Source organism: Talpa europaea (genome assembly GCF_964194135.1).
Source record: "Talpa europaea genome assembly, chromosome: 13".
In the NCBI taxonomy this organism is placed as follows: Eukaryota; Metazoa; Chordata; class Mammalia; order Eulipotyphla; family Talpidae; genus Talpa; species Talpa europaea.
The window spans coordinates 32,026,585-32,043,031 of NC_140080.1; the positions used below are offsets into that span (position 1 = coordinate 32,026,585).

At 38.0% G+C, this 16,447-nt stretch overlaps 1 protein-coding gene across 1 annotated transcript in view; it reads left to right on the forward strand.

Moving 5' to 3' along the window:
• KDM3B (lysine demethylase 3B) overlaps nt 1–16,447 on the forward strand; it is a gene marked incomplete at both ends in the record, with an annotated part of 59,968 nt that overhangs the window by 6,116 nt on the left and 37,405 nt on the right. Inside the window, 4 exons of the mRNA XM_084251736.1 lie at nt 9,340–9,507; nt 12,659–12,772; nt 14,199–14,304; nt 16,078–16,202. Of these exons, the coding sequence (XP_084107862.1) occupies nt 9,340–9,507; nt 12,659–12,772; nt 14,199–14,304; nt 16,078–16,202 (513 nt within the window). The remainder of the gene's footprint in view (nt 1–9,339; nt 9,508–12,658; nt 12,773–14,198; nt 14,305–16,077; nt 16,203–16,447) is intronic.

A 16,447-nucleotide genomic window follows, 5' to 3' on the forward strand; every position in this document is an offset into this window, starting at 1 on the left:
AGGTTATTAATTTACAGTGGGAGATATCCCTATCCAGAGATCTGCACAGAGTCCCCACCTTGTCTACTCAAGAGACCAAATTACGATAAGATGGATCCTTGGTGTGCAGAGAATCAGACAAGGAAAACTTGGTGATGTCAAAAGAATATTTACAGCAAGCAGCCCTGATTTGGTACTTCTCCACTTTCGTATTACTTTCTGACTTCCATTGCTGTGTTTCCCCTTTACCTTTTGTTGTAACATCATCTGTCAAAATCCTATAAAGAAAAGAAAGCCTGTCCATCCTTTTTTTTTTTTTGTCCAGAAACAAAGCTTTCTGTGTTTTTACCACCTCTGTATGATTCCTTTCTGAATCCCCAGCATGTTATTTATTTTTCCTTTGCTCCTTTAGCACTTCATGGATACCACTTAGAATATTTGTCCTGCTTTTTCTTGCTATATACATATGTACAAGATACATAATGTCCCCTATGCGATTGTAAATTCATCAGGAACAGGGAGCACATGCATTCTAATTTTTTTTGTAAGATTTATTTATTTATGCATACAAGGCCAGAGGTGTGGGGGGGTGAGAGGATTCACCTGAGACAGAGTGGGGAACAGAACAGGCAGATGGACTGACATACACTGCTGAGGGAAGCAGTAGGCGAGTCAGGAGAGGTCTACTGTGTCATGTGAGTTGCTCCTTGGCAGGCCAGGAATCGAACTTGTGCTGCAGTGGCTGCAGATAGCTTCATAGGTTGCAGATTGCATCTTAACCCCTTGCACCACCAGGGAAGCCCTCTAAATTTTTTTTAAAGATTTATTTATGCATGCAAGAACTGGGGTACAAGCCAGAGGTGCAGGGGGTGAGAGGATTCACCAGAGACAGAATGGGGAACTGAACAGGCAGATCCACTGAAATACACTGCTGAGGGTAGTAGTGGGCACGACAATGGAGGTCTGCTGCACCATATGGGTTAGCTCCCTGGTGTGGTGTGACCTGGGATCAAACTTGAGCTTTAACAGTGCTGTACTTAACCCCTTGCACCACCACGGAGGCCCAAAATTATTTCAAAAGGCTTTCTCTGGCCACTCTATCAATTTGCACTTCTAATATATTACAGAATTTTTCTCAATGATCCCCTATAGTAAGGTAATTATAATTGAGCTTTTTTTTTTAATGTTATTTTTTTTTAATAGAGGCATGCTTTATTTATTTATTTATTTATTTGTTCGTTTGTTTTGTTTATACATGCACTGGGTACAGTCAGAAGCGCGGGAGGGTGAGAGAATTCACCAGAGCCAGAGCGGGGGGCAGAGCAGGAAGAAGGACGGAAGTACACTGCTGAGGGGAGCAGCGGGCGGCAGGAGAGGTCTGCGCGCCATGTGGGACCCTCCTCCGGTGGCCGGGGAGCAGCCGGGGATCGAACCGGCGCTGCAGAGGCTGCGGGCAGCTTCGCAACCCAGCGCTCAACCGCTGCGCCACCGGGGAGGCCCTATAATTGAGCTTTTTAAAAAGATTTATTTTATTTATTTATGCATACAGGAACTAGGGTATAGCCCAGAGATGCGGGGTGGGTGCGGTGAGAGGATTCACTAGAGACAGAATGGGGAGCAGGACAGGTAGATCTACTGAAGTAAACTGCTAAGGGGAGCAGTGGGCAAGACAGGAGAAGTCTGTTGTGCCATGTGGGTCAGCTCCCTGGCCGGGGATATGCTGCAGTGGCTGGCGTTAGCTTGATAGTGTTGAGACTTCAATCCCTGTGCCACCAGAGTGGCCCAATTATAGTTGAACTTTCAGGGTTTTTTCTTTTTTATATTTCTATTGAATTTTTTTTTTATCAGGTACTAGTTTTTTTGGTCTTGGTATTATTGGAATCATATTTGAGACCCCAACCCAAGACACATTTTCCATTGGTTTTTAAGATTTACTTCTGGGTTGTTAAAAGTGTTGGATGTTTTGGGGGCCTCCCTGGTGGCACAGGAGGTTAGGACGCAGCCTCTGAAGCTGTCCGCAGCCACTGCAGCGTGAGTTTGATTCCTGGTGGGGGAGGTGACCTACATGGCGCAGCAGACCTCTCCTGACTTGCCCACTGCTCCCCTCAGCAGTGTATTTCAGTCAGTCCACCTGTTCTGGTCCCCACTCTATCTCTGGTGAATCCTCTCACCCCCCACAACTGTGGCCTGTACCCCCATTCTTGTATGTATAGATGGATAAATCTTTTTTAAAAAAGTATTAGATATTTTGTTTTTCTATTTTGAAGTAATACATATCTGTAGTGCCACAACTCATTAGAGACTATTGTTTATATTTTCTTTAATAATATTTATTTTTTGCGTAGAAGAACTGGGATGTAGCCAGAGGTGGTGGGGGGCGTGGGTAGAAGATACACCAGTGACAGAGTGGGGAGCAGAACTACTGGATTTACTGAAATATACTGCTGAGGGGAGCAGAGGGTGAGACAAGAAAGGTCTGCTATGCTATATGGGTTAGCTCCCTGGCCAGGAATCAAAGAGTGATAAGCGCTGAGACTTAACCCCTAGGCCACCAGAGAGGCCCTGTTGTTTATATTTTCATGTAGTGTCTTTACATCTTGTTTTAGAATTGTTAAAAGTTGAATTAATATTGTATTTTGAGTTTTGCTTTTCATTAATATGGCAATTTTCCCCCTATGTTATTAAAGACTTGTATTATGGGTCATTTACATTTTTTTGTGCTTTTCTGTATTTTCAGCAGGTAACATGTATTACTTTGATAACTGAAAATAAAACAAGTGATTTGTAAGAAAATCTTATATTTATTGGATACGTAATTGCCTTCACTGCTCCTCTTTCATTGAATATTGAAATTGTTTCAGATTTCAGGCTGTAATCAATAATGGTGTGATAAGCATCTTTGTGAATAAAGCCCGTTCTTTATTTAGGCTTATTTCCTAGGATTATTGCCTGGAGTGGAGACACAAGAATATGTACTTATTTAAGATTCTTGATCCATAGCAGTTTTTTTCAAATCAGAAAAATAATCTGACCAATTGTATGAGCTGGCTTAGACAATTCATGTTTATCAGGAGTACATGGTTTGCTGGGTATTTTTATTTCATCTAATTCTAAAGACAATCTTTTGATGTACTTAACTGTCCCTATTTATAGGCAAAGGAAATGAAGCTCAAGGAGGCTAAAGTAACTTACACATGTACACACACACACACTTGAATTTTCATTTTTTATCCTCATGCTACTCAAGAACATAACATTTAATTTGATGAAGAAGTTAGAAAGTAGGGGATAATTGATACAAAGGTATCTCTTGAAAATCAAAGGAACTTGAGAGAAAAAAATTATTTTGTATTTGAAAATAACAGTATTCTAGACATGTATCATTCCCTACCTTGGTTGTCAAGCTATACCATAGTTTTATAATATCATTTATAATTGAGTTCATATTTTGCTTAGCATGTAGGTAAGAAAATTGGAAAAGAAAATGTAGGAACCTTGGGAATTAGTCTTCTGTTTCCCTTACCTCTCACAGACATCACCATATTCTATTATTTTTCTCGAGTATATTTTCCTTTCCATTCATACAGTCTTATGATTTAGGTCCTCTCTTTCCTGGGTTATCATTGTTTTATAATTGGTCTCTCTGACTCCAGTTTCTTCCCTCTAAATTTTTTCCCACCCTGACCCCAAAATTCTTTTTAAAAATGTTAATAATATAAGTAATATTTGAATATATATTTTAAAGAAAGATTTATTGATCAAGCTAAAAATACTATTAATCATCCTCAACCCCCCAAAATAATCTGCAACTTGCTTTTTTCCATGTGATGCATCTTGGATATCTTTCCACATTCATCTTATAGGTACATATAAGATGTACCTATTTGTTAAAACTTCTTTATATTTTTAAATATAATTTGTTTCTTTATATTTTCTATATATTTTCTATATATTTATAAACTTCTTTATATTTTCCCATAGTATAATAAAGTATGTTTAACAATTTACCTAACTGCAAAATATTTTGAAATTTTTATTTTCTTTTTTAAAGATTTATTTATTTATGCATACAAGAACTGGGGTACAGGCCAGAGGTGTGGGGGGTGAGAGGATTCATCAGAGACAGAGTGGGGTGCAGATCGACTGAAATCCACTGTTGAGGGGAGCAGCAGGCGAGCCAGAGAGGTCTGCAACATGTGGGTATCTCCCTGGCCGGAGATTGAACTTGTGCTGCAGTGGCTGCGGACAGCTTCATAGGTTGTGTCTTAACCCCTTGTGCCACCAGGGAGGCCCTTATTTTTATTTTCTATATAAACCAACCAAGTGTTAAGAATTTTCCCCCAGGCCATCCCTAGTGGCTCAGGGGGTTAAGTCTCAGCACTATGAAGCTGTGGTACAGCAGACCTCTTGTGTCTTGTCCGCTGCTCCCCTCAGCAGTGTATTTCAGTAGATCTATCCCCTGGCAGGGAGCTATCCCACATGGTGCAGCAGACCTCTCCTGTCTCCCCTGCTGCTACCCTCAGCAGTGTACTTCAGTTACTAAGTCTGTTCTGCTTCCCACTCTATCTCTGGTGAATCCTCTTACCTCCTCTGGCCTACACCCAAGCTCTTGTATGTATAAGTAAATAAAATAAATCTTTTTTAAAAAAGAATTTTTCCCCAGTTGGCATTATCTTTCTGAAACATATTCCATATCTCCTCTTATCCCCTTTAAGACTGGTGCCTCCTCACATTTGTCCAGGCACCAGCCTTCTGAGAAACAAGTTGGCTGACGGGCCAAATGGTGTAGGGGGTGATTGGCAACTGGAGAGTGCAGTCAGTGTCTTAAAAGATGGCCAGATACATATTAAAAACAAACCAACCAGAGACCAACCTGCTGGTGAAAGGAGATACCTTTGCTAACAGGTTCTAGTTTATCATTCATCAACACCTAATCAGCTCTTTATAGTTCACTTAACTAGCCTTCTGCTGGTCCTGAAACACTCAGTTTGCTTTTGTTTCTCTGCCATTGTACCTTTTCTGTCAGATGTGGCTTGTACTTTAAGATCTTTTATGTACCACTACTCTTTCTTGTTTCTTCTGTGAAAACATTCTAGTTTCCCAAGGCAGATGCCTTCTTTAGTCTAACATAGCATGTTCAAATCTTTTTTATTGCCCTTGTTATCTAGCTCTGTAATAATTTCTGTACCTCTCTGTTGGCTCATCTAGGATGTGAGTTCCTCCTGCCAAGTGCTACCATATCCACCTTGATATTCTTGGCCCTGGCAAGTGCTACACATATAAGAGGTGTTCTATTTTCGTTGAGTGAGTAAATAATGAATAATTTTATTAATTCTAGTAAGAATGGCCTTGGGGAGAACCAGAATCCAGACTGATGATTATATAATTATATGACAAACATGGATACTTAGAGTATTCTGATTACTACCAACTGATTTTATCAAACTTAGGGTAACTTGATTTTTTAAGAACTTGATTTAAATGCCATTGAAATGAATGTAAATAGCATGTAAGCAATAAAAGGAATTTTGAAATGAAAGCAAGAGGTTTACCATGAACTCTCTTTAACTAACAAAATATTTTGCATCTAGTCCTTGAGTTCTAATTGCATATACAGTACTGTTTGCAACTTTTACTCAGATGCAAAATCTTTAAAGACTTTTTAAGAACCATCTCAAATTTTAATCCTGTTAATATTATGAACCTGTGTGGGTCATCTCTGACTCAGACCAAACACTGCCATTGATTTTTATTAGTTTATATCCCTTTTTCCGGTCCTACAGCCTGGCCACTACCTTTTTAAGAATTCACATTCTATGTGTTTTGATCTGAAATGATTCTTTACCTTCTATATTCTAACTCTCCATTTTTCTAGTGGGTGAAGCACAGAGATAGGGTTAGAAAATAAGCCTTACTAGTGGGAGAACATCTCTACATTTAGCCACATTCTATATTGTTGTCAGAAGAAATTCATATCGTTAGCCTAGAGCTATAGCTCGACCCTAGAATGTATAGCACTGTGGTTGTTGTCAAGTTAAACACTTTATTCCAAATCCTTGCCCAGACAAGTTGAATAATTGCTCTTAAACTAGGTGAACTCTGGCTCCCAAATACTTCAGCTTTTCACTGATGTTTTCAGATTTGTGATGGATTCCTGAGTAGTAACTTTCATAATGTTCAAGTTCTTGTGTACAAAAAGTGAAAATCATTACAGCTTTAGAATAATTGACTTCTGCAATTTTGTTCTTGTATTTGTGTATTGGTATGACTTAGATTTTGTGATTCATACACTGATTTTTAAAGTGGTTGGTAAGGGCCTCCCCTGGTGGCGCAGCGGTTGAGCGCTGGGTTGCGAGGCTGCCCGCAGCCTCTGCAGCGCCAGTTCGATTCCCGGCCCCTCAGTGAGGGTTCCACAAAAAATTAAATAAATAAAGTGGTTGGTAAATTAGGATTGCACTGTGTCACCTAGCTGTCAGCCACCACAGAGCCTCAACATCTGGATTTCTAAGTCATGCCCATTAGGACACCGTGTCACTCAGAGTTTGACTCAGCCTGGGCATTGAATACTCCACACTCCTTTTCCTGTTTTGCAAAGTGTTCTCTGTCTTCCAGCCATCACTTGCTTCTGACTTCAGTTTATCTTTGTAATGACTCTTCTGCTATCCTAGGCAGTGCTTCAAAAATTCAAGTCATTTTTAGGTTTTCCCTTATACTTACATCTAGTCAGTCATCTGGCTTAGTGATAGAATTCATGGATTTTCATTAGCACAAGTCACTTCCTACTCTCACCACTAGGTCATGTAAAACCACTGCCTAATCCTTCCTGTCCCCCAACTCTAATCCATCTATACCCATTGCTGGCTAACTGCGTTTTCCTAAAACCAGCTGCTCTGTTCCTATCTTGACCTCAGTCAGAAACCTTCAATTTTTAATCGCAATTGCATAGGTATACACATTACCATTGATGTGTATAAAACCCTAATTTTTTTATTCTGGTATTCTTAGTCTTCTACATAGACACCTAGTCTTTTTATCATTAACTTCTGCTCCTTCCACACAGTGTATTAGCTTCTGGCCATTCTAGAACTTGACTGGTGCTTTTCTTGGCCTTAGTGCCTATCAGTCCCTCCACATACCAGAAGTGATCTCACCTGCTTCTGATCATCCACTATACTTTCATTTATGTTGATTCTATATCACTGCTCAAGTAGTGCTTTGCCATTGGCACAAAATGCTTTTGAATCCCTTATTTAATTTGCACAACCAGTCAGTGAGGTAAGACAGGTGTGTCTTATTAGAAGGAAGAAAACCAAGACTTGAGGGAAGAGTAAGTTGCCCAAGTTTTATAATTAATAGAGTGGAGCTAAGACTCAAACCTAGGCTTCCTGCAACATAAATCTCAACCTTTTTCTCCCTTACTTGGTGCCTGAGTCTGAACTTAAATATTTAAGTTTGAATTTATCTCTTTCCAATTGCCTACAAGTTATTTGAAGTTGTGTTTGATTCCCCTAGGATGTACATGTGTACATGAGTGAACTCACTTGTATATTAAGTAGTGTAGTTCAGGGTACTCTAATCTTTCGCTGTAAAAATCATGCTCCTTTCAACCTTGGTTATTGTTTGTTTTTTTAAGTAGAAGTGGAGCTTGCTTGTATTATAAATTATAAAAATAGAGCTTTATATGATAAATTTAACCTCTGGGATAACTTTTCCACAGTGTGCCTCAGTTCACAAGTATTTATTGCCTATGAAGTTATTAAGCCTAATGCTAGACTATTATAGTTTGACACCTTTGAAGTTTAGTGTCCCGAATTTTCATATAATCATAACTTTAATTTTTATGTGATTGGATGAGAACATTTATCAACAAAAGTTCAGTAATTGTGTTAATAGTTTTGAATTTTTTTCATTCTATTATCTACATATTTGAAAAGTAATGGTACATACCTGTGCAAGACCTCTAGTACTTAGTCTATAGGAAATACCTGGTGCCTCCAAGTTCTTACAGATAGATCTTCCTGGTAACTCCATGGTTCCCAGTTGGGAGTTAACGGCTGAGAAGATTCTGACGTTGTCCTACCACACCTCATTGTTGCCTTAGGAAGTATGTTGTCCTACCATAGCTCATTGTTGCCTTAGGAAGTTTCATGTGAAATTTCTATGAGAAATTTCTCATAGAGCCAGGAGGTTGGGAAAGTGTTGCTTTCCTCTTAATTGCTTTATGTTTTGCTTGTAGACAGTGAGAACTGTGTGACTGACCTCTTCATTTTCAGATTGGCCTTCAGGAAGTTCAGAACCAAATAATACCACTCAGTTATAGCAGCTCTATACATCCTTAATGCCTGCCTACGTTCCCCCCGTTTTTCACTTTGATAATTATCTTCTTATTGTAGTTCACTTGGCTCTGATTTTTAATGCATATATTATCATCTTATTGCATTTGTTTCCCAAAAACCAACTAAAATTATTTGAAAATGGAATGGAATATAAATATATACTCTACCCTTTCACTTGTGGCCAGCTATATATTAGGCACTGGACATACCAGGTACCCCTGTGTATATGTCTTCCTCTTTTTTGCTAAGAAGTCAGAATTTATGTGGAAAAACTAAACTTAGGTACATTGTTAGAAAAATGTAGTTTCCTTTCATGTGAATCTCTTTAAAAAATAAAAAAACACAAACTCTTTACAGTGTCTACCTAAGTATGTCTCAAAAGTGAAGTGTCTCAGGGAGGAAGCAAAGCATTGTGATGACAGCTTGCCTCTGCTAGCAAATTTGAGATCATTGCTGGCAGTAATACATAAGAAATCCACACACTGCACTGGGAGAACTGGTTTACCCCCCCCCCAATATTATTTTGTAACACATATATTCCACCTATTCAAACTAATTTTGAAAGTAATTCATAGTCATTTTCAGTAGAAGTATGGAAAAAATGGTAATTTTTTATTTCCAATATGTAAGACTGTGAGTTCCTTGAGACTTGGAAATGTGCTAGATTCCTCTCTATATCACTGAGCCTAGCATGGTGCCTGATACATAGAAAGCCCCTGTTAGTGTGCATAGATATGAATGGGAAACTCAGAGGTACAAATTTCATTAGGGTCATTGCTAAAAATTACTAACTGGATAATTCATGTCCCCTTTTAACTCTGTTCCCCCTTTTCAGATTGGGGCTGAGGCCAGCTTCCTGGTGCTGAAGTAAGATTGGTTTTTATTGAAATCCATTAAGAGAACTTAAAAACAAGTTAGTAGAATTTTACTAGTCAGTTGTTCAAAACAGGGGGGTTGTGTTTATATGTTTTAGTATGAAATTCTTCCAAATATGACCTTCAAACGGCTTTTTATATCTTTGCAGATCTTTGTAGAATTTGATGGCTGTAACTGGAAACAACACTCCTGGGTTAAAGTTCATGCTGAAGAAGTTATTGTGCTTCTACTAGAAGGGTCTCTAGTATGGGCACCCCGGAAGGACCCAGTCCTTGTCCAGGGCACTCGAGTCTCAATTGCACAGTGGCCAGCCCTGGTAAGAGAATTTTACTGTCTAGAAATATTTCGGCTTTACTTCTATTCTATAACTGGGTTTTCTTTAAACCTGAACTCATTAGAGTACTCAAAGCTCCATGTTTTGTCCTAACGCTGCCTTTCTGAATTTACCAACACAGAAATTAGGGGAGATCTTTTTCTCTTGTGTCTTCTGAAACTTTTTTACATTAGCTAATATTTGTTACTTTTTGTTTCTAAAGAATTTCTTCACTAAAAAAGAAAGGGACTAAAGTCTTTTCTTGTAGTAAGGTTATGAAACAATGTTTATAATTCTTAGTCTTTTTTTCCTGATGGAAACTGTATTTTTTTCCAGCTTCATTGAGACATAAAACATTATGTAAGTTTGTGTACAATTTGACAGTTGATATATATGTATAAATGTCAAAATGATTACTACAGTAAGGTTAATTTATTCATTGGATCACATAGTTACCTTTTTTTGTGTGTGGTAAGAACTTTTACAATCTATACTATCAGCAACTTTAAAGTATACAATACAGTATAGTCTCTATGGTATACATTAGATCCTCAGAACTTACTCATCTTGTAAATGAAGTTTGTACCCTTTGATTAACCTCACCCATTTCTCCCATACCTTCTACCCCTGGCAACCACCAATCTATTCTGTTTCTATGATATTTTTTTTCGATGTCACATGTAAGTTATGTCACACAGTATTTATCTCTCTGTGTCTGACTTATTTCACTTAGCATAGTGCCCTCAAGGTTCGTCCATGTTGCCATCAGTGGCAGAATTACCCATTTTTTATGGCTGAATAGTACTCTGTGGTTTATATCATGTACCACATTTTCTTTATCCATTCATCCATGCCAGACACAGGTTGCTGATATGTCTTGGTTATTATAAATAATACTGCAGTATACATGGGGGTACAGATAACTCTGTGAGATAGTGATTTCATTTCCTTTAGCTATATACACAGAAGTGGGTTTGCTAGATCATATGGTAGGTATATTTTTAATTTTTTGAAGAGCCTCCATTTTATTTTCCATAATGGCTGTGCTGATTTACATTCCCACTAACACTGCACAAGAGTTCCCTCTTAGCAACATCCTTGTCTCACTTAAAATCTTTTGTCTTTGTTAATAGCCATTGTAGCAGATGTTAGGTATTGTGGTTTCAGTTTGCATTTTGCTAAAGATTAGTGACATTAATCTCCTTATCAAGTACTTGTTGGTCATTTATATACTTTCTTCAGAAAAAATGTCTTCTGAGTAATTTGCCCATATTTTAATTGTGTTGTCTTACTGTTTTGCTGTTGAGTTGTATGAGTTCCTTATATATTTGGCCATTAACCCTATTATCAGATGTATGATAATATATTGCAAATATTTCCTCCCATTCCATGAGTTGCCTTTTCATGGATACAAGAACTGGGGTATAGGCCAGAGGTGTGAGGGGTGAGAGGACACCAAAGACAGAGTGGGGAGCAGAACAGGAGGATTGACTGAAATACACTGCTGAGGGGAGCAGCAGGTGAGACAGGAGAGGTCTACTGCGTCTGGTGGGTCAGCCCCCTGGCCAGGGATTGAACTCGTGCTGCAGTGGCTACAGATAACTTCATAGTGCTGTGACTTAACCCCTAGTGCCACCAAGGAGGCCCCAAAAGCTTTTAATGTGAGGTGGTATTCCTCCCACTTGTTTATTTTTCCTTTTTGTTGTTTGTGCTTAGCTTTTTAAAATTGTTTCATGAGGTGGGACAAAATTTAATTCTGACAATATACATTTGTTTCTGTTAACAAAGTATAGAATAGGGCCTCCCTGGTGGCACAGGTGCTTCCCTCAGCAGTGTATTTCAGCCAGTTTGCCTATTCTGTTCCCAACTCTGTCTCTAGTGAATCCTCTCCCTCCCAGCATCTATGGCCTGTACCCCATCTCTTGTATGCATAAATAAATAAATCTTTAAAAAACAAAAAACAAAGTATATGTTAAGGTACAGGAAGCAGATTTCTACAATTATCCTGTTTAAAAGTTTCATTGTAAAGGACCTTCAAATAAAACACTTCTGCTTCTGCTGGTAAAAAAAAAAAAAAAGTATAGAATAATTGGTCACTTTTTTTCTTTTATTTATCTATTTATCTATTTATTTATTTATTTATTGCTCAGAAGAACTGGAGTGTGTAGGCCAGAGGTGCGGGGTTGGGGGAGGGTTGAGATGATTCACCAAAGACAGAGTGGGGAGAAGAACAGGCAGATATACTGCTAAGGGGAGCAGCAGGCAAAATAGGAGAGGTCTGCTGTGTCATGTAGGTTAGCTCCTTGGCCGGGTATTGAACTCAGGCCATAGTGGTGATAGTGCTGAAACTTAACCCCTAGGCCACCAGGGAGGCCATCCTATATTTATTTCTCCTGTGTCTAACCAAATTAAATTAGTAGTATCTAAACCAAACATTTTTTTTACCTGTTTATTATACATATTACCACTTTCTAAACTAGTTGTCTTTTTTCATTTGTTTCTTTTTGTTTCTAATTGAACTTTCAGAAGAAACTTAAATGGATCAGGGCCCCTTGGTGACTTTTGTGAACTTTTTATTAATGAAATAAGAATATGAATTTATCCATGCATATTTATACCAGTTTTTATTTTAGAAATCTCACAAAGATTTCAGGTATTCTAGAGATGGTAATGGCATAACTTTTTTTCTAGGAGTTGACTGTAATTTAGTCCTCTTGAAGCCTGGCAAGATAATTATTCAGATCTCTAGAGAGAATAAGGAATTTCTCATTTGTCTTGTCATTTTCAACCATAAATAAGAGTGTTTAGCTTCTGCTCTGGTATGCTTCCTTTGATTATCTGGCAGACAGATCAGATCCTGGCTTGGGAGTGTTCCCAAGGATTTATGCTTTAGCTTATATATATATATATATATATTTCTAGGTTGAGAGACATATATTTATATATTATATATTTATATTTATTTATTTATTTATATTTTATATTATATTTATATTTTTATATTATATTTATATTATTTATATATTTATTTATTTATATATATATTTCTAGGTTGAAAGACATTAGTAATGGATATTTTTCTCTGAAGTAGAGATTGAGTTGAATTCTTATTTTCTTTTTCAAATTCTAATCAATTTCTTATTGTACTTCACAGACTTTCACTCCCCTAGTAGATAAACTGGGTTTGGGTTCTGTGGTTCCAGTTGAATACCTTCTGGATCGAGAGCTTCGTTTCCTGTCAGATGCTAATGGGTTGCATCTGTTCCAGGTACTTAACACTTGTTCTAGTCCTAAGTTTATGTCTCTCTTGGCTAATTTCTTTGTTGATTATAAATATAGATGGTTTTCTTTTAGTATTGATACAAGTGAATGAGGAAGTTAGACTGGGGTAGGTAGCTAGACTGGGGTCAGGATGCCCCAACCCAGTAAAAACCGATTCTTCAGAAAACCCACACAATGCCAAAGCAACAGACCAAAGCTCATTCCAGGAAAACAGACCAGGGTTGGGCCTCAACCAATCAATAAGAGACAACAGCACTGAGATGCCCGTCAGATCCCCATCCCCAACCCCTCTATACTCATATAAACCCCTGCTTTTTGCCCTCTCAATGGCTACCCATTCAGGATCCCTCTTTGCTCAGAGAGCTTTACTGTCCTTCTCCTCATCTGCCAATAAATCTCTTTCTGCCTAACTCTGGTCTCGACCTTAAATTCATTCCTTACTGAGACAAGAACCAAGAGTAGAGCCAGACCCCAAGCCTGATTCAAAAGAACTTCCTTTCAATAATTCTCTGCCTTTTAAAGTTTCTCTGCTTCTTTGTAAAGTACATTTGGTGGCTGAGATATCTTTCCTATTCTACAAGCCCACACCCTAACCTCAAATAACTTCAGACCATAATTCTGAGGGTCTGCTCAGAAGAGGTAGCTTCTTCTATAACTTGAGCCTGAGGGGCCTACATTTATGTTAGTGGAAGGGAGGCTGGGAGTTTGGGCTGACTCCAAGAAGCATTAAATACTGAAAATTTTAAGTATTATATCTTTAGTTACAAAGAAAAAGGTGATAACTTCATAGTTTAAATAAACTAGTATCTGTCTGAGTTAGAGCTTCAAAATTTATGGATGGTAATATTTCTCACTTTGTAGGGATCATGTCTAAAGGTTAAAAACCAGAGGACTTTTAAGAGTTTTTCTGTCTTATTGAGGCAGCCAAGAGCAGTATTTCCTAAACTGAGTTCTGTGAAATATTAATGATTATTTCTTTGTTGATAGGTCTTCCTCCCTCACTCCCTCTCAGCAACCTTACTTTATAATGTTTGTAAACCTCATGCTTACATGAGTAGACACTTGGTAATTGTTGGATAAATACCAAAATAAGCCAAAAGATTTACATGGAGTAAAATGTTTTGTGGTTACATAAGTATGAGAAACACTGACCTAAACAGGTATTTTTCCTCATGGCTGCTCAGAGCCTTTAACACGCTATTGTATGTAGAAACATATAGCATTCGATATTTCTTAAATCTAATTGATCGTAGTAACGTCCTTGTTTTTTGCATCTCATGAGACTAGGGTCCTACAAAATATTCTTTGGCAGAACCTGATACAGAGTTCCTCAGGGGTATGATTCTTCTTATCTGGTTAGATATCGTTACTATTCATTTTAATGTTCAGTTTTCTTCTTTCATCATTACCAGATGGGAACAGATAGCCAAAACCAAATTCTTCTGGAACATGCTGCACTGAGAGAAACAGTTAATGCTTTGATCAGTGACCAAAAGTTACAAGAGATATTCAGCAGAGGTAAGAACAGATAGTCTTCTGTCACTGAATTCTGAATCAGGTGTGTTTGGTCAGTGTTGAAAATGGGGAGGATAACACACCACTCTAAACATTTGTGCTTACCTTCTTTTTGTAACTAGAGTAAAAAATGTCGCCAGTTGACTGGATCTCTAGAATAGATTGGGAAAATACTGAGACTACTATCTCCCCTACACATTGCATTTCATAATACACAGTTTTGTGGCTGTTTTGTGTTTTAAGTATTTATAAGGACAAACCTATTAAACGCTGTGTTAAGGTATTGGAGATATAACCATGAGCTAAAAAATCTCTGCCCTTGTTGAGCTTACTCTCTGTCAGGTTCTCAAGAATAAAGACTTTTAAAACACCAACAAGGTATATTCATAAAGTGAGGTGTCTACAGACTCATGCACATTAACAGCATGCTGCTTTTCAAGAATGAAAACCAAAAAAAAGATTGTTAACTTTTTCCAGGTCAGATATAGGTTTTATGAAAGATTTTACACAAAGGGCAGGCTATTGCTTCAGTTATCCTTCCCTTCATGTCACATTCACTCCTCTTCCTTTCTGAGCCTCCATGATAATCATGTTTGTTGGTGAAATAGGGTCCTTGATTCTCTTATCAAATTAAACCTAAACAGGTAAAAATAAGAGTACTGGCCTATTTGAGGAAAGGGAGTATCAGGATAGAATGTTTAATAATCAAGGGAAATCATGGAATAAGAACATAAGGAAAATTTGATAGACTACTGAGTGGACAGAATGATAGAGGGAGATGTATATGAGTATGTATTAGAAAAAATAAAAAGCTTAATTATAGCTCTGAGAAAATTCAAATAATGATTTAGCTATATAGTCTCAAATGTATAAGATAAACTTGAGAGAGAAACTGTCCTTTTTGGATGGGCAGCTAAAATTGCAGTGTAGCATTACCTGCTGATAAAGTAATATCTTTGAAACTCTGTGTTCCTAGGAAGACAAGTGCTATATTTGTTCAGACTATTATTAGTGCAGAGACTGGAAACCTCAATAAATTGAACTCTCTACCTACTGTTATTGAAAGTCAAATAGCAGAATGCAAGGTTGTGTATCATCTCTATGGTCACTTAACATAATAACACTTGACAACATACTATCCTCCCATATTTTTATGTATGTCAGATAGAACTGGGTACATTTTTTTACTACCTGTAGTCTTTGATTCATAAGTTTGCTTTCTCTTCCTTGTATTGTTTCGATAATCAGACAGTTGAGGTAAAATAGAATCAAGTTTGGGTGATTTTAAGGAATCTCCAAGTTAACAGAATTTACAGAGTCACTTGGGAAAAATAAGTTGGTTTTTTTTTTTTTTTTTTAAGATTTATTTATACATACATACAAGCACTGGGTACAGTCAGAAGCGAGGGAAGGTAAGAGAATTCACCAGAGCCAGAGCAGGGAGCAGAGCAGGCAGAAGGACCAAAGTACACTGCTGAGGGGAGCAGCGGGTGGCAGGAGAGGTCTGCGCACCATGCGGTACCCTCCTCCAGAGGTCGGTGAGCAGCCGGGGATCGAACCGGCACTGCAGGGGCTGCAGGCAGCTTCGCAACCCAGCGCTCAACTGCTGCGCCACCGGGGAGGCCCGAAAAATAAGTTTTGTTGCTGAGTATGGAACTCCAATTAAAGGACTGAGTACCAAATACTTACACCATATAATTTTCCTTCTGTTTTAAAAAATACTTAGGAAATATAGCTTAACCAAAAATATTTGAAACTGATTAATCTCTCTTTTAGGTCCCTACAGTGTTCAAGGTCACAGGGTCAAAGTATACCAGCCTGAGGGGGAAGAAAGTTGGCTCTGTGGTGTCGTGAGTCATCAAGACTCTATCACCCGTCTTATGGAGGTGTCAGTAACTGAGGTAGGCGCTGTGTTATTTTGTTTAAGGCCTGACCATCCCCTAACAGTGTTGTTCCACGACATGGAAGAAGAATTGGGTTCCGTCTCTGGATCATTTAATGACTATATGACACTGAGAAAGGCTGTTTAATTTCTTAACCTTGCTGTTCTCATCAGTAAGTTAGAGGTAATTAGATAACTTGCCACTGAACCTCACAGCTCTGATTTGGGAACTGAGATAAGGTATTTGAAAGTGCTTTGAAATCG